Here is a 23,731-nt window from a genome sequence, read left to right as displayed (position 1 = left end):
TTCCCCATCTGTTCTGTCTTTCATTCATTTGGGTTCTTTCTGTCTTTTTTGCTTTCTTTCTCCCTCCCCCTTTTTTTCAATCCAAATCCGCATAAACATCAATATGCAACACTTTTTGACGTGATCCTTGGGGCCACCTGGGGCCCGCGGGCATCTAGTTGGTAACCTCTGAAATGTCGTTTGTGTTCTGAACGCTGGTTGAAGAAAACAGTATTTGATTGGTCAGGGTGCCTTTCTGTTATCGACCTGGCCAATCATTTTGGTCCTTGTGCGGTTGTGGGGGCTGGCTCTTTCCTCCCTCCTCTGTCGGTGAAATGATGATGACGACGACAGTGAGAAAAGAGCGACGACGAGGGCGGCGACGAGGGCGGCGCGGAGGGCGGGATACGACGCGTCCGATCTGCGGAACACAGAAGCGACCGACCGACCGACCGACCTGTTAACCTCTCGTAGTGAAACCGTGGCAGAGCGCCCGAAGAACGACAACTAGTTGGATTAGGAGAGGAAGGTGGGGGGACCCCGTTGGAACAGCGTGAGTCATGTCGCGTTTTCGCCCCGGATTTAAAAAAAAAAAAAGTGCCTTTGTTATCAACAGGTGCTGCAGGAAGGAGCGAGCGAGGGAGCTAGCTAGTTAGCTGCTAATTGTAGCTTGACGAAAGACACTCACTCGACTCATTGGGCAAGTGATACGATTGAGGAACGTCAATAAACTCCGTTTGAAACAACTGGCGTTTATTAGCACCGATTTGTTGGTAAAGTCGTAACTTTTGGTGGTAGGACTGACTCCGTTCGTTCCACAGTTGCCTGTCACCGTGCCCTACCCGTTGAATTGGAAAAGTCGTTGACACTGACCGGCAATCCAGGCTACCATCAAACAAGAAAACACTTGTTTCTCTGATCACTCACTGACTGCAGGCGATTGGAAAACAATGCGATATTGCCGTTGAATAGAGCTTTCGAATCGACCTACCCAAGCAAATGGCATTTGAGAGAATTGCATGTTTTTTTCATGCAGCAAAGCAAGAACACTTGCTGAGTGATTGTAATGACCTGTGAAATTGAGATAAAAGCTCACAATAGTATAGGACGTTTCTCGTGATATGCACATTGCATGGGCTCATATTGCAAGATCATTTTTTGAGCCCTACCTTGTGCCCAAATAAAGTCAAAAGAATGAAAATCAGAACTCCCGAAGCTCCTTTGAATAACCCTTTAAACAGTGAGTTGTTCTTCATCTGTTCTGCCCCTTATTTTGAAAATGATGCTTTCAGCAAGGTAAGTCGGGAAAGGTTGGGGGCCTGTGTCATGTGAACCAAGCTGCACACTCGAGGAAAGAAAAGGAAGAGATTGCTTTGAATCCATGTGCGCAGTTTTCACCCTGCCCAACATTGAAAAAATAGCCATCCAAGGAAATCCAGTTTGACTTTCCTCTTGATGCGGGCTTGCTTTCCTCTGCGCTTGGTACGGGGTCGTACATCCCTTTTTTGGGTGCTTGATAAGGTTTGGCTCTGTTTCTGCGTACACAACATCGGGGTTGCCTGCATTTAATGAACGAGGCTCAAAGACAATTCACGTCACAGTTTGTTTCTTCTATTTTGCAAGGTCGACCTGATACTTTTCTCTTGCCTCCTTCATTGTGGTGAAACCCAACTATGTGGTCTTGTATACACACCCACTTCCCTCCCCCAGCCGTGGAATTTTGTTCCCAGGACTGCCTGGCATTCCTCACCCCTGCGCCATGGGATCGCAGTATTACGTGTGTACGCAGTAGTGTCAATACACAGCCCTGCTGGCGAGAGATAGCGTATCAGACCTGCTGCTGTTGTGGTTCTTGTGACAAAGATAAGTAAGTCATCAATACCTCTTCTATCGGCATGCACTGTCAGGACGGATTGCTGCGATTCGACAGTGATCTTTCGCCACCTTTTTTTGAGAAATTCTAGTATGATTATTATTATTTTTTTAATAACCTTGTTCCAATGTGCATATTTTAAGAAGAACTTGTCATGTGCTTGCTCCACAGGTGTGGCTAACATGGCTGCGTTGTTCATGGAGCTTCCCTCGTAGAAATCTCTCCGTCGTAAAATCCACCCGTTGATATCTGCAGCCGTCGAAACTCGGGATGACGACCTCTCATCTGAATGGCCACGTTGCCGGTGAGGGAGGAGATGAAGAGCAGAGGGGAGGACAGCAGCACAGGGAAATGGCCGTGGACTGCCCGGGCGAACTGGGAAGCCGGACGCTGCCGGTTCGCCGATCTGCTCAGCTGGAGCGAATAAGACAACACCAGGTGTGACGCTCGGGATTTGACCAAGCCTTATATTGACCGAAGATCTAACTGATTTAAGATTTAACTGTCAGTTGACTTTTGTGCGTCGCTAGGAGGACCTGCGTCGTCGTCGAGAGGAGGAAGGCCGGCAGCTGGATCTGAATGCGTCACTCAGGCTGAAGAAGCTTTCTCAGAATCCCCACGTTGGCATCGACAACCCCACCTTCCTGCAGGACACGTACGCGTCGCAGCGACCCACGCTCGGCAATCGGCACACATTGCTTGGTATGAGGGCCCTTTGGGTAGTATTCAGAAAGTGAAAGGCTTTGGGGGTTTTTTTGGAGCGAGCGTACGTCGGTGGAGCTGTTAGTTAAAAGGGATGGCCGTCGAAGAGGAAGCAAAGCTCGGAGCCGGAGGAATGTAAGGAAGAACGTGCGGGAGGGAATTCCGCTGGGAGGGCTAGAGAGAGAGCGTCCAGGAAGCAACTTTGTGTAACCTGTCGGGGACTCTTTTGTTTATAGTTCTGCTACTCTTCAGTATAAAATTGGGGCAAAAGAATTTGCAGTCAATCAAAACAGTATTCTCACTCTGCCCGCCGAGCTCTGTTGTTTGGAAAGTAAAGGCTAAGACTTGTAACGTCACTGTGTTTTGTTTTGTTTTGTTTTGCAGAGTTGGAGGAGTTGTTGCTGTCACTCAAGCTGGTCCGGGGCTGTCTGTCCGACCAGCAGAGTCAGAATGACATTGAGCTGGTTCTTGCGCTACTTAACAAGGTAATTGAGCATTGAAAAGGGAAGATAGCCCTCAAAAATCAAGCGGATGGATGGATGGATGGATGGATGGATGGATGGATGGATGGATGGATGGATGGACGGACGGACGGACGGACGGACGGACGGATTGTAACAGCCATTGCTATAATCATTGCCTGGCTTCACGCCTTTTATTTGTGCCTTTGCCATTGTATCGTTCCAAAAGCTAGCAGCCGAGGGTAATGTTTTGTTGCTTCAAAGCAACTTGAGGTAGAACATTCCGTGCTTAAAAAATGGATGACTAGCATCTTGTTTCTGCTTTTTCCCCACCTCCCAAAAAATGGCCAACCCTTGATGATTGGAAACGAGGGAACTTGAGAAGGTGCTCTCGCTTGAAAAATGCTTGGTGATCCCTGGCCAGTCCAACTCAAATCAATCAGTCAGTCAAAAGGATTGATTCTCCGCTTACTTTTACTCGACTCTCAACAGCTAGTAATGGTATGCGTGTCATTCTCTCTGGGTCGACATACGCATTCATTTGCAGGTCAGTGAAAATGTTGTGTGTGTGTGTAGCGGTAGAGCCCAAATTGTCTCCCCCTGAAGACTACAAGTAGGACACTTCACTTGGGTGAATTTGTGCACTTGGGATGCTTTTGTCAACACTTTAGCTTGAATCGTTGTCTACCTCGAAGTAAAACACGCTAGTGGCGTCGATAAAACGACAGGCCACTCATTCTCTATTTCATGGGTGGAGATATGCACTAGTTATTCAAATGTCATTGTTTGTGGTGTTCCGCTCGGGTAGTCATCAATGCCGGTGCTCATAGCCCGCTTTGCTCCGTGAACCGCAAACGTCCGAGAGAGTGCCGGAAATGATCATTTGGCACCTCGCACATTTTCAAACGTTGCCATGGACATGCATGCCACGGAGACCTTTGTGCCCTTCCTTCTCTTCCAGTCCGATTTCCAGTCTGCACTTAAGATTCATAATGCCGTGGCCAGCAGCATGCACAGACCCTCTCCCCCGTACCCACAAACACAGCAGGCACTGGAGCTGGCGCTGGAGGTAGTAATCTCGTTCTCCCTGGCACCACCCGAGCGCACTTACCCGCTCGGCTAGCGTAGCTTCTTAAGGCAACGGTGAGTTCGTCTATCGTCTAGCTGACATCCGTTACGCTGCGCCACATCGCTGTCGGTATGTAAAAAAGAAAAACACAAGAAATTGACGACAATTCTGTAACTCGAATGCCAGACACCCATGTCATTCGATCATGGTCAACTTGAAAATAAAAGCCCGACAACTGCTACTCCGTGGGATCCGATCCAAGTCGTGACATCAGATGTTGTCGTCACCTCAGGTCAGAAATCTCAGCCAAACGAGTCCGAACAAAGAAGGACTGGAACTCTGCAGTCTCTTGTCAGACATTCACATCCAGGTGAAGACTCACACGCGAGAGAGTTGACCAAAGAATCACTGTTGTTGTGAGTTGATTGTTACGGTGTGTGTTGCAGTCTTTGCTTCTGGCACATGACAGCATAGCCCAGAAAGAAATGGAAATGGAAGCGGAACCACTGAGCGGTCAAACAGAGACACTGACGCAATGGGGAGGAGACGCTGTCAAGATCGTTCACATCGAGAAAGCCCGAGACATTCCGCTGGTAAGATCGCTCCGACGCGCTACAGTCCAATAGCATGGCCTCCGTGCAAATAATGCACAAATGGCCCTTTTGTCTCGGCAAAACCTGCGGCGGCTCCGTCGTTTCCGCAGGGGGCGACGGTCCGAAACGAAATGGAGAGCGTGATCATCAGTAGGATCGTTCGAGGAGGAGCGGCCGAACGAAGCGGACTTTTAGCAGAAGGAGATGAAATCTTGGAGATAAATGGAATTGAAATCAAAGGGAAAGATGTCAACCAAGTCTTTGACATTCTGGTAAATGAACAAAATAGCCAGCGCATTTCTTGACCTATTCAAGTCGGCGGACGTAGGACGTGTTCACGCCGCGCATTTGCGAAACGTCTCTGTTTCAGGCGGACATGCACGGCCTTCTGACCTTTGTACTCATTCCGAGTACTCCGAGCAAACCTCCCCCGGTCAAAGAGAATGTGGTGAGTGCGCCGAGACGATTATTCGCAAGGGGGCTTTTTCAAAAGAAGTCACCGACCGACCGACATGTCCTTCAGGTCCACGTGAAAGCGTATTTTGACTACGACCCATCGGACGACCCCTACGTGCCGTGCAGAGAGTTGGGCTTGTCCTTCCAGAAAGGCGACATCCTCCACATCATCAGCCAGTCTGACCCCAATTGGTGGCAGGCATATCGAGACGGCGACGAAGACAATCAGCCTCTCGCCGGATTAGTACCAGGTCTCCGTTAGCTCTGCTTGTCTGTTCGAGTGCTGTCTGTCAAGTGAGATGAATGTTTTGCTCTTTTGTTTCTCTGCTTTTTGTCGTAGGAAAGAGTTTCCAGCAGCAGAGAGAAGCCATGAAACAGACAATCGAAGAAGACAAAGAGCCAGAGAAGTCAGGTGTGTCCTCGTCAGAATTGCCGAGATGAAATCTCGTGAGGTGATTGACATTTATCATCTGCTTTCTCAGGAAAGTTATGGTGTGCAAAAAAGAACAAGCGAAAGAGAAAGAAGCCGCTGTCCAACTCTCCGAGAAATGACGGTACCCACGCACGCGAGCGAGCGAGCGAGCAGTATCCGAGTCCGAGAGGCTTTGTGTCTGACCGTTGTATCCGCTCTGCCCACTGGTCTAGATGTGGACGAAGAAATTCTGACCTATGAGGAGATGGCCCTGTACCACCAGCCAGCCAATAGGAAGCGGCCTATTGCGTTGATTGGCCCGGCGAGCTGTGGGAAGGGAGAACTTCGACAGAGACTTGTCAACAACCAACCAGAACGCTTTGCTGGCGCCGTACCTCGTAAGATTTCGAGCCACTTTTGCGGCGCGTGTACTCCATCTATACCCAGTGTACTTGGGATCGTGCCTTGTAGACACAACGCGGAGCCGGCGAGACGTAGAGCTCGGTGGGCGAGATTACCATTTTGTTTCTCGTCAGGTGTTTGAGACCGAGCTGGCTGCCGGTAAGCTTTTGCCTCCCTCCCGATTTGAAATCAAACCGAATGGGTCAATTCCCACAAAACCTTTTCTTAGGTAAGCTGATTGAGTCTGGCGAGTTTGAGAAGAATCTTTATGGGACCAGCACAGACTCGGTCAGACAGGTTATCAACACTGGGAAAATATGTGTGCTCTGTCTGCATACTCAGGTCGGTGTGTATTTTCCCACACGTCTGTGCATGGCTGTCAACTTTTCCGACATGAATGACTGTTTATTTAGAGGTGAAAAATCTACTTATAGGCCCTGAAGGTGCTGAGGAGTTCGGATTTAAAACCATACATCATCTTCATAGCTCCACCTTCCCAGGAAAGACTCCGAGCCTTGCTGGCGAAGGACAACAAGAACCCCAAGGTCTGTGGCGAATGGAGTGGATTGCTCTGGCTTTGAGCCTTTCTAATTCTTCTCCATGTGATTGGGGCACAGCCCGAGGAGCTCCGGGACATCATTGAGCGAGCGCGCGAGATGGAGCAGAGCTGGGGTCACCTGTTCGATGCCATCATAGTCAACACAGACCAGGACAAAGCCTACGCCGAGCTGCTCAGACTCATCAACAAACTGGACACGGAACCCCAGTGGGTGCCCTGCTCATGGCTGCGCTGACACGCTAGCTGGCGTAACTTGACATGCCGCCTCGTGGGAGGTTTATGCCACTGCTGCCCAGGCGGTTACAGAGGTCTTTGTAAAGGTGACCTCCTCCGTCGGCCGTGTTACGTCCTAGCCGTTTGCTGACATATTCCTCCTACTTTAATGATTGTTTTCAATTGTAATTTAGCATATTCATTTACATCAAGGTTCGCCGTCGGGGGGAAAGTTCTTGGTGTCTAGTGAGCTTGCGGTCACTGCTGCTACGTGCAGCCGTTGTCAAGGTTTGAAAGAGAGCAGGAGGAAGATTTAGGGGAAGGTATTTCATCTAGAATACGTATCTATTCCTTTTTGTTTTGACCCTGGCTGACATCTCAGAAGACTGCCTGATCTAGTCGCATTCCAATCAAAGCTGTTATTGTCAAAGTCGATACGGATCATTGACCTGTGAAATAAGGATGTTGTTTTTTTTTGCTAACGGTGGATTTAGTCAGGTGCCATGAACGCTAGCTAATGTGTATATTTAGCCCATATTTGATTGATGTCACGCAAATCAAATGAATGAACACCCATTTTGCTATTCTTAATTGGTCACACGTATGTGCCGTTACTGTTCCTGATGAGACCAAAACATGGACCTCCAACATTTTTATGCATGACATAGTTTTCTTGCATTGACCTCCCTCATCCTGGTATCATTTCAACCATCATAATTGAATATATAAATGATTGAAATGAATTATTGTTACTGTGTGCATGACGAAGAATCTATGTGTCCATTTTTTAAAATTCCATCTCTCTTGTATACAAAACAAAGTACTGGCTTGACCTATGATCAGAGCATGCCTCTTAAATGTGAATATCAAACATTGAGTGCAATTTGAAGACTGTACTTGTACTGCTAGTATGTGCCACTTGCGTTAACTTGACTGGAGATGGTGATTTATGGCTCCAAACTTTTGCAATCAATACAAAGACCGATAGATAGCACTTGATATCTCCATTCTTGGCTAACCATTTCATATACCTACTTGCTTCCACTCTGTCCCTTCTGATCACAATGTCATATAAATGAGCTCTGAAAGACGAGATGAAGGTATATTGCATTCCCAATGGGCACCCGTTGGCAAATTAATTTGATATTTTGCGACTTTGTATGCGAGTGTATGAAAATGTTCCTGAGGACAATGAAGTATTACAGTACGACCGACCCGACACCATATGGCTGTTCTCACCGTGTAGAACATTTCTATATTTGTTATACTGTATTGACAATAGATGTCTGAAGTTCAACGTGCACCAGCAACTAGATGGCAGGAGGGGGCGCTGATGTGCTCACGTGATCTTCAATACTGAATGGAAAGTTCATTTCTATCACACTTTTTTATTTTGACATCACAAAATCTGTCATCTTTCTATTGTTATTCACAATGAACAAATAAATAGTTGATTGATTGAAAAAAATCGAGAGATCCTTTTTGTTACGTCATCAAGAGGAGGAACGTGTGGCCCTATTCTTGATTAAAAGTTTTCAGAAATGAAGTTCTCAAAAAATGAAAATCAAATCAAAAAAGGTGGTTTTGTTGGTTCTAACATTAATCCCAGTGAAAGCGCTACCGAATTAAGTAAGGAACAATAATTGGTTGATTCGTTGTTAAAGGCGGGATCTGCGGATGTTGGAAGGGCGGATTGGACGAAACTCATGTCAATCGGATTTCGCTCGGTAAACTCGCGAGTCAGTCTGCCGTGCCGTGGCGTGGCGTGGCGTGGCGTTGCGTGGGTATTGTAGCGCCAAGCGAGAGCACGGGGTGTGGATATCACTTCAAGGAGAAAAAGAAAAAAAGGGAAACAACATCGACATGTTGTTGTGCGCGTGTTGATGAGATTTTTCAACTTGTGCTTTGCCGCCTTCTGTTTCGCGGACTCATTTGCTGCTTTACGGCCGACTAGTGTATCCTTGACAACGCGAGCAACTGTCCGGCCAAAGTTTGGATTACAGCAAGTGTTTTGCCCAACATGTGGAATCAACTGTAACCATTTGAAATGTTTCTAGCACCTTTCCGAGCGGTGTTCAACTAGTTCTGGGCGTTTTGGAATATTAAACCATGCGACGAGGGAACTGGGACAACGCGAAACAATAGCGAGCGAGCGAGCGAGAGAGAGAGAGAGAAAGAGAGAAAGCTCATCCGTCCGTGGGAGGTGGATGCCTCGCGGCGGCTTTGTTCTGTCCAGCGTGGAGACCAGCATCGACGGACGGACGGACGGACGGACCAACGGGGAGCCAAAGTCACACCATGGATGGGACTCTTTCCGAGCTGCTGGCAGCCTTCTTGGAGTCGCCACTGGTGTTGTGGGTGAGTTTAGGTTGAGTTCACTTGGCAGCTGTGACCAGCACTCATCTTTTTGTTCCAACTTGCTACTAGAACACCAGAGCGGTTGTCTTTACGTGGAAGTTTTGAATGAAAGAAATGGATTGAAATGTACATTTGGGTGATTGCAATCTCGTTGAGGCAGGCCCTCCAATCAAACCGGACTCCAGGTTACCCTATGGTACTTCCTGTTTGCCCTTTTGGCACAGGTCAAGTTTTGAATGAAAGAAATGGATTGAAATGTACATTTGGGTGATTGCAATCTCGTTGAGGCAGGCCCTCCCATCAAACCGGACTCCAGGTTACTAACCAACCCTATGGTACTTCCTGTTTGCCCTTTTGGCACAGGTCAAGTTTTGAATGAAAGAAATGGATTGAAATGTACATTTGGGTGATTGCAATCTCGTTGAGGCAGGCCCTCCCATCAAACCGGACTCCAGGTTACTAACCAACCCTATGGTACTTCCTGTTTGCCCTTTTGGTGGTCAATCACAGTTTTTTTTTTTTCTTTTCTTTTTCACAGCCAGATGTGCTCACTTTGCCATTTCGAAGAGAAAAAAAAAAAAAAAAAAAGCTTCATTTTGTTTTCATATTCTTCAGGTGCGGACATTGGGTCCACTGGGGTCTTGCGACAACGCCGGCTCGGAGGAGCGTGTCAACATGTTTGTGGAGCTTGTGGATGGCGTCTTCCTGCACAAGATCATGACGCAGATGTAGGTAGCACCTAGTGAGAGTCTTGCTGATTCAGTTGACAAAGTGACATTTTGTGGACAGGATATGCTGCTGCATGAATGCTATCCTGCGCGTGTGGATATGTGAGTGACTTTGTGCAACCACATCCTGACTGGCTGGCTGGCTGGCTGGCTTGTGAGCGTCACAGCCAGATGTCAAAGCCGTTCGGAAGGAGCTTCAGTCGGTGGTCACCGTGTTTGCGAAATATTTGAATCAGAGATGCAGGTCAACTTTTTTTTTTTTTTTTTTTCATGCATTCATTCAGATACCGCCCTCTTCTTTAAGGAAGCGCACCAGGCTTTAATCATAATCATACTAGTAGTCATCATATAAAACCACCAGAAATGGTGTCTCCAATCACACCACATGTTCACGTCTGTCTTCATTGTTTCCAAAACATTGTAATAATGCTATTGTTCTCCACTGAGTGAACGCTCCCTGAACTGACTGGGCCCCGCCCCCAGGGAGGATTTAGGGTTTGTAGTATATAAACTAGAAAGTAGGTTAAACGGGGGGGGGGGGTCAGGACCGAGAAGCTGTGAGCGCTATTATTGGTAGGTCACTCAAGAAGTCACCCAGTAAATCTGCGGCTTTTTGGTTGTTGTTTTTTGAACCGCCAGCTTCAAGAGTGACAATAAATGTGTTTGCCTTTGGCTAGCTGTACATACATTTTTCGTCGTGCCACAAACTCAGCTCGTGTCCCAAATAGCCAAGTCAGGCAACCTTTCACACACAGTTCATATGCAAATGAGCCTGGCACACAGTGACGTGTATTAGCATAAATCCTCATTGTGAACAATGGGACTTATTTTATTGATCTCGGTCTGAAATGGGACCCGACGACATCAATCCAAAGCTCTCGCTGTGTGTTTTTTGTTTCCATAGTGACCCCAGTCCAAACAACCAGAGGCTGAACAAGAATGTGAATAATGACGCGTCGCTTCGCCTTCACAACTTGACCCTTCTCACGAGACACATCAGGACCTACTACCAGGTAGGCGCACTCAGCAGTCACACAATCTTGGTCAATCACTGTCCAAACAAACACACCCAACTTGACTGGAGTGACACAGTCTCAAAGTTCAGTTAGATTGCAGACTGTGTCGTCATTCGCGTCACTGTGTTAGCGCCATCGTATCTCATGCCCTCCAAAGGGGAACACAAAACCTTTCATCATTTTCCCGTTCCAAAAACAAATCCTTTTTGATGAAATTAGTCGAGCGTCTGCGGTGCGGTGTGGTGCCTTGGCTGGGGATGTCAAGCGGTTAGGAAGAAGCCGGCAGCCGCTGTCAACAGGTGGCTGGATCTCTCTCTCTCTCTCTCTCTCCCTCCCTCCCTCTCGACGGATCAGATCAGCCAGCCGCTCCGAAGACGAGTTTCCTCCAGACGCTGGCCAAAACATTCGCACTGGTTCCAAAACAAATGCGGCTTCATATTTGCAATTTCAGCAATGGTCAGCGTGGAGCGTCACGCTACCTGTGGCTTGCTGCCTTTGATTGTGGCCGTTCAGCAGCGCGCCAAGAAATGGAAAGGTTGCGTCGCGTCGCGTCACGTCACGTCAGGTCACGCTTGCTTCCGCCACCTTCACCCTCCTCGGTTATTGTGGAAACTGCAACAAAGGGCTGGGATGTTTTCAACTCCATATCCCGTGGCCTACTTTGTACAGTGCTGTGCAAAAACATTGTCTTACTATGTTTCAGATCATCAATGCAAATAAACCAAGTCACTAGATTTCCAAAGAGCCAGTTTGCCGGCGGCCGGCTTTGTTAACGTTGCCACCGTGGTATTGATCTCAGATTAGATAGATAAACCCACAGTGCGCATGGATTAGGGTGTGGAAATAGGTCGTTGTTGCATCATATATTGACCTCGTGTCAATTTCAAGTGTTTGATGTTCGCTGTGATTTGTGCAAATGTATGTACGGCACATTGCATTTATTTTTGCTTTTATTTATTTGGAAAGGACCAGACTGATGAATCAATATTTATTCACCGAGGAGTCCAGTAAATGATTTGGATGAAAGAAACGTGATTGAGACCCTGCTGGTTGGAAGTGAACATTTTCTGCCAAGCTCTAATGTGACTTGTATGTCCAAACGTTAATTGTAGCTCAAGCTCCGAGAGCAGCTCGCATGTTTTATTCACACTGGGGGGGTGACTATCAAGTTCCCTCCGAGTCTTAAGGACAGTGAAATTGTACCTGCAAGTATTGTGATGCCTCTGAGCCTTCACCGCAACGGGCCCGTAAGGTGATGCCATCATAGACGACATCCAACCCATCTATCTTTTGCAACTTGAAAATACTATCCGATGACTCAACGTGTTCATAACGTTGTGGCTGCTGTTAGTATGATGCCATGTATGTACGGACGGCTTCCATTATGCCATAAGCATCTTAGTATCTTTTCTTGACTCCTCTGTTCCAGGATAGCCTTCAGCAGCTGATAGTGATGCCTGTTCCAAATATTCTCTCCATTGCCAGAGATCCCTTATCAGGTTGCCCACGCGCGCGCGCACACACACGCACGCACGCACGCTTTTCAAATGTTAAATTGCTTCCTTAATGGTGAGAATGCGGTTTTCCAAAAGTTCAACTTTTTTTTTTTTTTGTCCACCCCCCCCAGCAAAGAGCATGGAGGAACTGAAAAGAATTTTGCTGTTGATACTTGGCTGTGCTGTCCAGGTAACACGCACGCACGCACGCACACATGCAGGCACCCACATACACGCCCAGACAACCAGTCTCTCTCTCTCTCTCTCTCTCTCTCTCTCTCCCTCTCTCCCCCTCCCTCTCCCTCCCTCCCTCCCAGGAAGAGTATTAGTGTGTGTTTAGTTTTTCATGTCTGAGCACAGCCAATTGCTGACGCTGCTAATGAGATACACAGCGAGACTCACGGTGGATACTTTTCTACTTTGAAGTGGCAAATATCTCCATCAAAAAATATATCCGTTTTTCTCGGTGGACTTTTTACACATAGCAGAGTCCGCTTGCATGACCCACCAAACACTTTTCAGTCTCCGCAGTTGCTTTGCTATTGTCTTTCCAAACCAATGTTTTTTTTTTTCTCCTTCCCACCTGGTCTGGTCTGGTCTGGTCTGGCCTGACTGCTTACAGGAAAAAGAAAAGCTGGGAGAAGGGCTTTCTTGTTGATGCGCTAAATAGCTTTTTGCTCAACTGAGGCAGGCCACAGCTAAAACAAACAAACAAACAAAAAACTAGCCCTGATTTTGCTTCTGCTGATTTAAAAAAACAACAAAAACAACAGCTTTCAATTCAATGTGTTTCTTTTGTGTCTAGTGTGAGCGTAAGGAGGAGATGATTGAAAGAATCAAATTGCTGGACATTCAGACCCAGGCTGCCATCGTCTCTCACATCCAGGAGGTCAGTGAAGACGTCGTCAAAAACTCAAAGTAGGACCAAATCAAAGTATCTGTCTGTTTGCAGGTGACCCACAACCAGCAGAATGTTCTTGATCTTTCATGGCTAGAGGAAGGAGCAGGGCTCGCGCAGGAAGAGCTGGAACCAATGTCACGCAGCATGGCAACATGTCTACAACGATTGATAGCGCAGAGAGACAAGGCCAATGAGGTAACAGGGAGGTGTGGATGACACAAAAGCTTTGCAAAAATCTGCAGGAAAAATGCATCCAAGCAGATGTACTTCAACATTTCCTTGGATTCTTTTCCCATACAGTAGGTCGGCTATCAAGAGAATTGATTTCCACCCTTCTAGGTCATTGTGGATCTTACCCAAGAGAGGGACTACTTGTCCAGCCTGCATCCCCAGGAACGACCAATGGGCAGTCCAGGCCAAGGGACTACTTCTGGAGGCGTGTCAGTGAAGAACAGAGGAGGAGCAGCCTTGCCCCCGGCCAGTCTCACCAAAGAGGAGAAACAGCATTTATCGGTAGAGCTCGCCGACACCAAGGCCAAGCTTCGCAGATATCGACAAGAGCTGTGAGTCCACTTTGGCGCTCGGCGTGCACGAGGCACTACGTACGTAAATGCAACCGACCTTGTGTGTGCAGGGAAGAGAAGACTGAGCAGCTGATGGATTCCAAGCACGAGGTGGAGCATCTGGAGCAGGAGCTTCAGAGATTTAAACAAGAGGTCGGCTTCACTTCCGTATGGCTCCTCATCAAAATCATGCGTGAACAACGTAGTACGCCTTTGCTTCAGAACCAGTCACTGTCTTGTGAGGCTCGCTCCGTACGAGCGTATCGGGACGAGGTGGACGCCTTGAGGGAGAAAGCGGCCCGGGTGGACCGACTAGATGGCGAGTTGATCCGGTGTAAAGAGAAGCTCAATGATGTTCACTTCTACAAGAGCAGAATGGAGGTGAAAGCACACCAAAAAATAACAACAACAACATATAGACACCGACATATATATATATATATATATATATGTGTGTAGGTCTCTCTCAAGGGAAACATTGCCAATCCTTCACATGCAACAGTGTCTATGCAAATAAATATGTCGAGATCCCAAACAACGGTACGTCATCTATACCGTGTGTGGATTTCAGGAGCTCCGTGAAGACAACCTGACACTTCTGGAAACCAAAGTTTTGCTCGAGGAGCAACTGTCAGTCTCTCGAGGGCGTTGCGAGAAAGTTCACGCTATGGAGAAGGACAACCTGCTGCTACGAGCTAAAATCAATGACTTGGAAATGGTAATAGCACTATTGCATACGTATATCCAACAACATTGTGACGATTGAGCTCGCTCAAACTACCGGGCAACTCACCGCTCGTATCGGAACGGAACGGACAGCTCGCTATTCTTTGCCCGTGCAGGAGAGGGACAACGAGCGGCGGCGCCTGGAGGAGCTGCTGGAGGAGAACATGCTTCTGGAGATTGGCCAGAAACAGAGCATGAACGAATCGGCTCATCTGGGATGGGAACTGGAACAGCTCGCCAAAAACCAAGACAATTCAAACTCGGAGAGTAAGACAAGCCAGCCGCTCGCTCGCTCGCTCGCTCGCTCGTGTCAAGTCGCGTGCCCTCCATCAGAGGAGAGTCTCAAAGTCTCCGCCCACTTCCATTTTCCCACGCAGCCCGGAAATCCTTTGTCCACGAGCTCAACGAGTGCGTCTCCAGTCGCGTTTTGAAGCTGGAGAAAGAGAACAGGGAGCTGCAGGCCTCCATCGAGAGACTCAAAGAGGACAATCACCAGCTGCAAGAAAAGCAGCTCCATAGCCGAGAGCTGGACAGGGAGAACCAGGGCCTCAGTAAAAAGGTCCGAAAATACTGAAAATCAGATCAGCTGCTACCCTTGTCCCCGCCCGTTTGATTTGGGTTCTGCATTTTCTCTCTTAGTTGGAGCGTCTTCAGGGCTCGTTGGACCAGGAGAAAGTGACCAATCAAGACATGGAGTCCCGTGGAGAGGAATTATTAAAGGAAAAGCAGCATTTGGAAAGAGAAATACACGCTTTGAGAGCAGACAAAGATAAGCAGGTAAATTGTGGGAGGGAAACCTCTGCCAGCATGCTGACGGGGGCAAACCAGAATAAACGGCACCTGCTGCCTTAGATAGGGCACAAGCAAACCACAATAAACGTGCGCTTTCTTGGTCCCGTTCCCAAAGATTTCCCAATTGGAGAGCGAAAAGCAGCATCTTTCCGACGCCACGCTGTCGCTTCGGGAGCGGGCTCAGTCTCACAGTGAAACCAGAGTCCGGGAGGTGGAAGCGGAAAACCGCCTTCTGCACCAAGGCGTGACCGACACCAGCGCCCGCTTAGCAAGTTTGGAAACGCAACTTGTGCTTTCCAAAGAAGAGCTGGACAGGCTGAGGGAAAGGGCCGAAAGATGCAGTGACGTCGAAAGGGAGATGGCCAAGGTGGAGAGAAACAGGGACGCTCTCAACGCAGAGGTAAGAGATGATTTGATTTGATTCCCCAAGTCGTGCACGCTTCATCCATGTGCCCTTGGATTGATTCCCCAAGCAAACGCATGATCAATGTTTGGGTCTTCAGGTCACATCTCTGCGCGCTTGCAGCGAGAAGTCAGAGTTTCTCGAGAAGCGAGTGTCCTCCCTGGAGCAGGAGGCGCACAGAATGAAACGGGAGGCAGACGAAGCTCAGCGAGGGCTTCGGCGACTCAAGCAACAGGAAGCTGAAAATAGCCTCCTCACAAAGGAGAACATGGACCTCCGCTGCTCTGTGGAAAACCTGCGCTCCTCGCTCTTCACAAAGCAACAAGAAGAACATGAGGTGCGGAAGGAGACGCAGGAGCTGCACGGGCGATTGGAGGAGGTCGGAGCGGAGCTGCGAGCGGAGAGGAAAAGAGCTGAAAGGCTGGAAGCGAACGTCACCGCGCTCAACCAAGACAAGCATCGCTTCCGGGGCCGCGTGGAGAAGTTTCAAGAGGAAAAGGAAGAAATGGAGCGAGAGAAGCAGGAAACATTGGCTCGGCACCAAGAGCTGAGGAAGGAAGTCGAAGAGCTCGGGCGAGAGCGGAGGAGGAGAGAGGAGGGTGACCAGGAGAGAAGGAAGATCTTATTGGACCTGGAACAGTCTGAGAAGGCAAGGAAGCACCTGGAGAAAGAGACTCGGAGGAACAGAATGCTACTGGAAGCTAAGGAGGCGGAGCTGGAAGAGAAGGCCACTCAGTTGGCTGCCGCAGAGAAGGACAGTGGAGAGATGAGGAAGGAAGTTCATTTGCTAAAGGAGGTGGCGGTCAAGGCCAAAGACTTGGAGAGGGAGAACAAGGAGCTGAACAAACAGGCCACCATTGACAAGAGGACTTTGCTTGCGCTGAGAGAGGTAGGACCAATTGAAATGATGAGAATAACGCGGGCGGGCGGGCGGGCGGGCGGGCCTGACTGACGTCATTCTCCCGTGCGTAGGAGTTGGTGTCGGAGAAGTTGAGAGTCCAGCAGCACAGCGTGGAGTTGGAAAGACTCAACGAAGAACTGGAGAAGGTCGGACTCAACCGAGAAAGACTACTGCAGCGGGAGCACGTGCTGGAAGACAGGTTGCGACATACCCTAGCAAACGCTCGCCTTCTCCAATTCAGCCGGGTTGATTGACTTGCGCTCTTGTGCGTGTCAGCAAATACAAGCTGCTTGAATCCCGACTGGAGGAAACGGTCCAACAGGCAATGAGGATTAAAGAGAACAAAATCTGCGCTCTGGAGAAGAAACTGGAGGAAAGCAACACGCACAATGCCACACTTGGCAGCCAGCTGGCTACTGTGAGTTTGAAATCTTGCCCTAAACGACTCAATCGGGATGAAGGCCTGCGTGTAAGAACGTCAACACAATACATTTCCATTTTGCTTCAGGCTTTGGAGAACGTGTCGACCTTGCGTCAGGAACAGGAGAGAGACAAAAAGCACAAGTCGCCCGGCTGCTCAGAAGGAGACGGGCGGAGGGACTCGGCCACCGCCGAGCTGCTCCGGATCAAAGATCACCTGGTTGACATCGAGAAGAATGTAAGAAGGATCTTTTTGGTTGAGGAATTCCCGTTGTGTCAGTGCTGCTTGCTCGGGAAAATTCTATCATCCCCGCATTTTCTGAGTGTCTGCCTATTTTGCCTAGAACGCCTCACTCGAGACTCAGAGCAGTTTGTTGAAGGAGCAGCTTAAACAACTGGAGAACCAAAACAGTTTGCTGAACAACCAGATGGTGACGCTGCAACGACACACCACAATGCTGCAGGAGCAGAATTCAGCTCTGCACACTCAGACGGCGCAACTTCAGGTACTTTGCCGACTTTGAGCGTGACGGCAAACGGAATGTTCAGGTCGAGAATTTGTTTAGGGACATTTCTATTTGGCCCTGCGTGAGGGCAAATGGCCAATGGTTCAATGGCCAAAGATCCTTTTGAGCGCCATCAAATGTCACTGCAGAGCCTTGCTGTCATTCATGGCTGTTCCCGCCCTGTCCTCTAGGTGGAAAGGTCAACACTGTCTTCCCAGAGCGCATCTCTGATGGCTCAAAATGCCGTGCTGCAAGGCCAAGTGGGCGCCTTGGAGAACGAGGTGGAGTCGTGGCAAAGACAGCGAGAGGAGGCGCGGCGAGGGAGAGAAAGCGTTCTCAATGACCACGAGCGCCTGCTGAGTGTTCACGAGAGGCAAGCGCACGAGTACGAGCAGCTCATCAGTCAGCACGCTGCTCTGAAAATCAAGCAGAGGACGCTGGAAAGCCAGCACAGAACGATGCACAGCGAGTACGTCGCCAGCCCCTTTTGCGCTTGGCCACGCTTCGAAAACACAAAGCCCTTGATTTCTCTTTGCAGATATTCGACTTTGCTACAGCAGAAAGACAAATGGGAGGAATTAGAAGGGCGGGCTCAGAAGGACAGGGAGGAGCTAAACCAAGAGCACCAGAAAAATCGCCTACTGCAGCAGGAGAACCTTCAACTCAAAGCCCAAGTGGACAGGTAGGTACATGCTGCCTGCCACTCACACATTTATGACTACAAACTGAGTTTCTTTGATTTCAAAACATTTTGGCAAATACAGCAACATTCTTAACCTTTATGCGAGCTTGGAAAAAAACGGACATATTCAGTGGCAGGCTGAGTGAATGGCCTGGCCTGGCCAGGAGAACGAGGTGGCAGCGTTCTCCTGGCGTGAGCTTATTCTATATAAATTGGCTGATGTTATCGCACATTATTCCATTTTCTGCCCTGCCCTGCCCTGCCCATTTTCAGTTTGCCTCATTCATTGGCTCTTATGCGTAGGATGTCGCACAGCAACTCCCAGCAAAGCCAGCAGTGCAGTGCGCTACAGCAGCAGATGAATGAACTCAAGAGCTCATTTAGCAGCGCCCAGCTGGAAGTCAATCGATGGACGGCACGCTACGACTCGCTTATGGAGCAACACCGGGGCCTGGACCTCACTATGACCAAACTTGACAACCACTGTGAGGTAAAGAGAAAAAAAAAAAAAGTTCTTCGAATTAGGAGATAGTGTTTTGAATGCATGTGTTTGCATCCAGCTTCTGAGTCGCCTTAAAGGGAACCTAGAAGAAGAAAATCATCACCTCCTGAGTCAAATCAACCTTCTGAGTCAGCAAAACCACACTTTGCTGGAGAGAAGCATGGAGAGCAAAGAGCTCTATCATCAGGAGCAGAAGCTCTACATGTAAGCACACACGCGTGCCTTTTAGTTAAGGGAACAGCACTGTTAGAAGCCTCAATGTCTCCTTTCTTTCCTTCTGACTGGATTAGTGATAAACTGAACGCTCTTCGACGTCAGAAAGAGAAATTAGAAGAAAAGATCATGGACCAATACAAGTTCTATGACCCTGCACCAAAGAAGTAAGTGCGTGCTCTTTTGTTTTTATACAAACAAATATATATATATATATATTTCGTTTTAAAGATTGAGTGTAAAAATAAGGCTGTTGAAGCTCTAGTCCTCAAGCCAAGATGCTGCTATGAGATGTATGCTTTTGATTGTTGTTGTCAGGAGGAGTCAATGGTCTGGCGCCAAGGCTTTAGCCAAACTCATCAAACCAAGGAAGGAGCGAGACAAGGAAGGGGCGGCTCAAGAGCGAGAATGGGCCAAGGGTGCCCCCGACATCCCCCTACCTTCCCCCCCTCCTTTGCTCCCGCCAGAAAGCCCACCTCCGAGTGACAATGGCCACACCCACAACAAGCATCAGAACCATGGCAACGGCCCAAGTCTGGCTCCCCAGAGTCCAGCATTGACGCCCATCGGCCGAGGTAGTTGTTGTTTTTTTAGCACGTTATGTGTGTCCGATAGATACACGACTAGGTACGTATTTGTCCACGGTGACACACTGTCGGCAGGTGTTTGTTTTGTTGAACTCATCCATCCGTCGTAGCATCGTTCATCTTTGCTGCGAGCGTGGGCCGGCGTTTCATGATCTGTGTTATTCCCATGCATGGCATCTCATTCATTTCTAACAGGATCCACATTTGTCTTTTCATGTACTCACATCATGGTTTTTTTCTCTCTTGTCTCTCCATTTTCTTCCCCCTCAGCTCTTCCTGGGCCAAAACGCTTTTGTTTTTTCCGCAGTAAAAGCCAAGACAAACTTCTTCCGTCCCCCTCCCCGCACCCTTCCCTCTCTCGCAGCAAACGACTCGGGTTCAGGTCGTCCACTGACGTCACAGCGGACGTTTGTGCCAATGGAGTGTTCTAACACCCTCATCTTGGTCTTTTCATACGGCAAACGTCGTCATCATCATCATCATCATCATCAGTTGTTGACTTTCAGCATTATATATTTCATGAACACCAAGTGGCGTCATTTGTTTTAATCACATAAAGTTGCACTTATGGGCAGCCAGTAATACTAGTAAGTAATGTGTGCGTGTGTTTGCGTGCGTCACGCGTCGCTGTTTGCACAGCACGCTTGCCCGCCCGCCCTGCCCGCCTGCCCTGCCCTGCCCCGCCCTGCCCCGCCCTGTCCTTCAGTGTTGTTGCATGTGTATAAATATGATTCATTTGGATTTGATTCTGGAATGATCACTGTCACGGTTGGTAATGCAATTTCATTGCTGATGTTTTTGCGTCACAATGCCTTGCTGCAGTCGTTTGTCTCGAACGCAGTCAGCGAGAGAAATGTTACCACAGCAACCGGCGGCCCCTGCTAACTTATTAGCTGTCAGCTCTTTGCCGCTAACAGACACCGACAGCCAGCAGGCCGCTTTAGCCCCAGATAACCTCGCAGATGACTACGAGTCATTTCCACCACGACGCCGAGGTTCCACCCTCTCGTCGCTGTCTGTATCTTCTGAGACGTGACACATTGTTGGGGTACAGACGTGCTGATAATCGGCATGATTTTTTTTTCCCCTCCTGAGAACTGCCCAGCTTCCAATCCTTATACTCCATACATTGAAAATAGTCAAGGCCAGCCAAAATCACTGTGCGTATTTGCAATTGTCTGCTTGAACATTGAGTAATGTCACACGCATTCTTGCCAAGCTTTGCTTCTTGTTGCCGGAGCCGTGTTGCCGTGTTGGTGAGCACGCTCGAAATAGTCTGACGTCGTCATTGGTCAGCAGGTGTTAGCGACCGTGGACGAGGGGCGTATCGTTGCGGCACACCGGGAGGCAGCAGTGAGAGTGTCAATGGAGAAGATGGACCAGGTGATTTGTAACCATGTCTTTCTTTCTTCCAACAATTTGCTCTCCGTGAGTGACCCTGTGTGCACGCGTGCGTGCGTGCGTGCGTGCGTGCGTTTTTCAGGCCTAGTGCAGAGTCACGCAGCTCGTAGTTCCACCCCCGGCCATCATTCATCTTGGGCGGCCCTCAGCGCCTTCAATGCTCAACTGGGACAAGACAGCAGCGCTTGTAGGCCCAGAGGTGGGACAGCACAAGTGAAGTAACACAAACGCGGCCAGAGTTGTGACCGTGCTTTTGTAGGCGACCAAGAGAGGCAACGTGGATGCCGCCCGGGATCAGCTGACTTTAGCCACCACACCTCCAGCTCCGACTCACCGGTCAACTGCAAAGGTACTGAGCATTTCTCTGATTCCGAAGTTCTTCTTCCACTTGAGACCAACAATTCACACCTCAAGCGGGTTCCAGCCAGCGACTGTTGTCGCACTGAATTTTTTGGGCTCCTTCAGATGCGTCCGACCGCCACCTCCGCTCAGCGAGCCTGTCCAGCGACGACGTCAGGGGCCTGAGCCAATCACAGCAGACGTTGTCACGCAGCGCGACTCTCCCATACGATGAAACACCCCAGAGGGCCCGACCGCAGCGCGGAGGCGGGACTAGGAGTAGGGTTCGCCCTTCTTCTCCTGGAAGTGAGATGGTGACGCTGGAGCAGTTTCTGCAAGAGAGCACCCTGAAGTCGTCACCACAAAGGGTGAGAACTAGACTGCGTCTAGTTGCTTTGCGCAGTCACCCTATCATAATTGTAAGTATGTTTTCAAAGCTCTTATCCAATGTGTCTTCAAAGCCACAAATACGAGGAGCCAGCGGGAATGTTCTTTTCAAAACTGTGATGAGAACCAGTCACCACTGGGGCCCTCTTGTGGCCAGTTTTAGGATCGCGCTGGCTGACACCACTTGAATTCCAGCCAGCCGCATTTGTGACCTGGCCTCAAATCACTCGACAGTCTCAGCAAACGTAAAAGCTGTCACCGTGTCCGGTTGGAAAAGGTTGCGGCAGACGCATCAAATTGGCAGTCACGTGTGACGTCCTCTTTCAAATATGGAATTCATTGGCCTCACTAAGCTGCTCAAATGTTCTCATTTAGGTTGGAAGCGGAGAAGACTTTACGGCGGAATACTTCAGCAAAAGTCCGGCCTCCCCAGCTCCCGGGGGCCGAGATCAGGCCACCCCCACCGGCTACGTGGCGCCCACCGTACACGCATCAAACGCGCAGAGACCGGGCCAAAGCGTCACGCAAGCCTCCGGCCGACGACCCGTGACCCAAAGGAGCGACCCGTCCCTAAGCAGGACATTCAGTCTGGCCTCCGCCGATTTGCTCCGCTCCGACGGGCCGGACGCGGTGGTCCGGAGGCGAGCGGCTAATGGAAGGGAGAGGCCGCTGTCTGCCCGTATGGCCAGCGATCGCCTCCTCCTCCTCAACTCGCCCGTTCACCATTCCTCTTCTCTCACGCTGCAGACAGACAGATGTGTGGAGAGGGAGCGCGATGGAGGAAGGAAGGAGGGCCTTCCTCCGTCATCTTCCGTCGCCATGGTAAGCCCCGTGAGGGCCGCCGCTCAGCCCGACCCTGCCTCGGAACACGGAGAGGAGCTCGCCGCTGACAAAGATACTCAGAGAGTCACGTGTGACTCTCCGCAAGGGCCAAAAAGCACACCGGCTTCCCCCGACCCCAACGACGACCCCCAGACTGTGTGGTACGAGTACGGCTGCGTCTGAAGCCAAGACGGAATATTCCGTCCGGTCCGAGACGAGAACTTTTGGGGATGGTTTGTGAAAATGAAGCCGGATTTTGGAGAGACCGAGAGAGATGGGTGGGGGACGTGAGCGTAGCAAAAGAAACAGTGGGGAATGGAAGGCTTCTGCAAATGACGCTCGTGAGCGTAGCAAAAGAAACAGTGGGGAATGGAAGGCTTCTGCAAATGACGCTCAGCCCGAGTCAAGAAGCTGATTATTTATGGACTGCTGCTGCTGCTGCTGCTGCTGCCGCTGCCTGTAACTACAAATCTTGTTGACGGCAAAGACTGAAAGCTACAAGATGTTTACACTGGAGATGATGATGATGATGATTTGTGGAATCTGTCTTTCTTTCTTTCTTTCTTTCAGCCCCCCCTGTGGGCTGCCAAGCACATTTCTACGTATATGCAAGACGCAACTAATTTCCACTGGAAATGTGGCTCTTTTTAGATGATGATACTGTAATGATAAAAGTCGACGTAAGGGTCAAATTAGTGGCTGGTATGATGGAATGTGACAACCTGTGCTTGATGTCGGTGGCGTCGCTTTCACTTTTACTCTGCTTTTTGCTACTCTGCAGGGGGCGACTGTCAAACACTTTGCTAATGTCAGAAGAAAAGAAATCCAATTCCTCCAGGCTGGGTTTTTTTTTTTTTTGAGCATAACAAACACACAGTGTGTCTACCATTCTTACTGCTCTTCTGGCTGTGCATGTGTTTGCATTGCTGCACTCTTTTTTTTTTTGGTCTGTCTGTCCACCAAAATGCCCCTCATGGATGTCAAAGACACTTACTTTCCTGTTGTCACTGGAATAAAAACTTGCGTGGTTCTCTGTACTAAGTCACGCTGTGATGGAGGTGAGGGTTCTTACTGGCTTCTGGACAATGGCTGATACTTGACTCATTTTGCAATCATGAGTATCCTGGAGAAAATAGTCCGACATTTATTATTCGGAGGAGCGGAAGATATGTGCAAGATCACTCCAGCTGGATGGTAAGGCTTGTATTGTACTCATTTAGGGATTGATTTGATGGGCTGAAGGGGTCAGAGTGCAGATGGTTGATGAAA

The 23,731-nt window shown here is 49.1% G+C and overlaps 2 protein-coding genes across 6 annotated transcripts; both read left to right on the top strand.

The window, feature by feature from the left end:
* Positions 1 to 337: 337 nt before the first annotated feature.
* pals1a (protein associated with LIN7 1, MAGUK p55 family member a) lies at positions 338 to 8,187 on the top strand. Of its 2 annotated transcripts, none has more exons than XM_085932239.1 (17): positions 338 to 532; positions 2,024 to 2,290; positions 2,383 to 2,554; positions 2,939 to 3,039; positions 3,977 to 4,084; positions 4,377 to 4,454; positions 4,531 to 4,677; positions 4,788 to 4,949; positions 5,048 to 5,125; positions 5,201 to 5,384; positions 5,474 to 5,545; positions 5,616 to 5,687; positions 5,779 to 5,943; positions 6,017 to 6,106; positions 6,177 to 6,293; positions 6,382 to 6,492; positions 6,565 to 6,737. In XM_085932239.1, exons 2-17 carry the CDS (start codon positions 2,123 to 2,125, stop codon positions 6,588 to 6,590), a joined length of 1,851 nt encoding a protein of 616 aa, XP_085788365.1. In that variant the 5' UTR covers positions 338 to 532; positions 2,024 to 2,122; the 3' UTR covers positions 6,591 to 6,737. The 2 variants fall into 2 exon arrangements, with proteins under 2 accessions (XP_085788365.1, XP_085788364.1); XM_085932238.1 differs by having other exon boundaries at positions 339 to 532; positions 6,177 to 6,289; positions 6,565 to 8,187.
* A 234-nt stretch (positions 8,188 to 8,421) lies between these two features.
* ccdc88c (coiled-coil and HOOK domain protein 88C) lies at positions 8,422 to 23,515 on the top strand. 4 transcript variants are annotated; one of them, XM_085931867.1, is made up of 31 exons: positions 8,422 to 9,077; positions 9,693 to 9,805; positions 10,710 to 10,818; positions 12,251 to 12,320; positions 12,449 to 12,507; positions 13,123 to 13,206; positions 13,270 to 13,413; positions 13,558 to 13,781; positions 13,853 to 13,934; positions 14,004 to 14,162; positions 14,353 to 14,499; positions 14,624 to 14,774; positions 14,885 to 15,066; positions 15,147 to 15,284; positions 15,415 to 15,699; positions 15,803 to 16,591; positions 16,675 to 16,802; positions 16,880 to 17,021; positions 17,112 to 17,261; positions 17,368 to 17,529; positions 17,721 to 17,998; positions 18,068 to 18,211; positions 18,515 to 18,701; positions 18,772 to 18,917; positions 19,004 to 19,093; positions 19,248 to 19,501; positions 20,810 to 20,896; positions 20,997 to 21,113; positions 21,174 to 21,263; positions 21,380 to 21,621; positions 22,016 to 23,515. In XM_085931867.1, the coding sequence occupies exons 1-31, from the start codon at positions 9,018 to 9,020 to the stop codon at positions 22,643 to 22,645; spliced, it is 5,643 nt and encodes a 1,880-aa protein (XP_085787993.1). In that variant the 5' UTR covers positions 8,422 to 9,017; the 3' UTR covers positions 22,646 to 23,515. The 4 variants fall into 4 exon arrangements, with proteins under 4 accessions (XP_085787993.1, XP_085787992.1, XP_085787991.1 ...); XM_085931866.1 differs by having other exon boundaries at positions 19,245 to 19,501; positions 20,813 to 20,896; XM_085931865.1 differs by having other exon boundaries at positions 19,245 to 19,501.
* The last annotated feature ends 216 nt before the right edge of the window (positions 23,516 to 23,731 follow it).

Source organism: Syngnathus leptorhynchus, chromosome 15 (genome assembly GCF_054491065.1).
Source record: "Syngnathus leptorhynchus isolate UIUO chromosome 15, UIUO_Slep, whole genome shotgun sequence".
In the NCBI taxonomy this organism is placed as follows: Eukaryota; Metazoa; Chordata; class Actinopteri; order Syngnathiformes; family Syngnathidae; genus Syngnathus; species Syngnathus leptorhynchus.
This window is presented reverse-complemented; position numbering and strand designations above follow the sequence as displayed.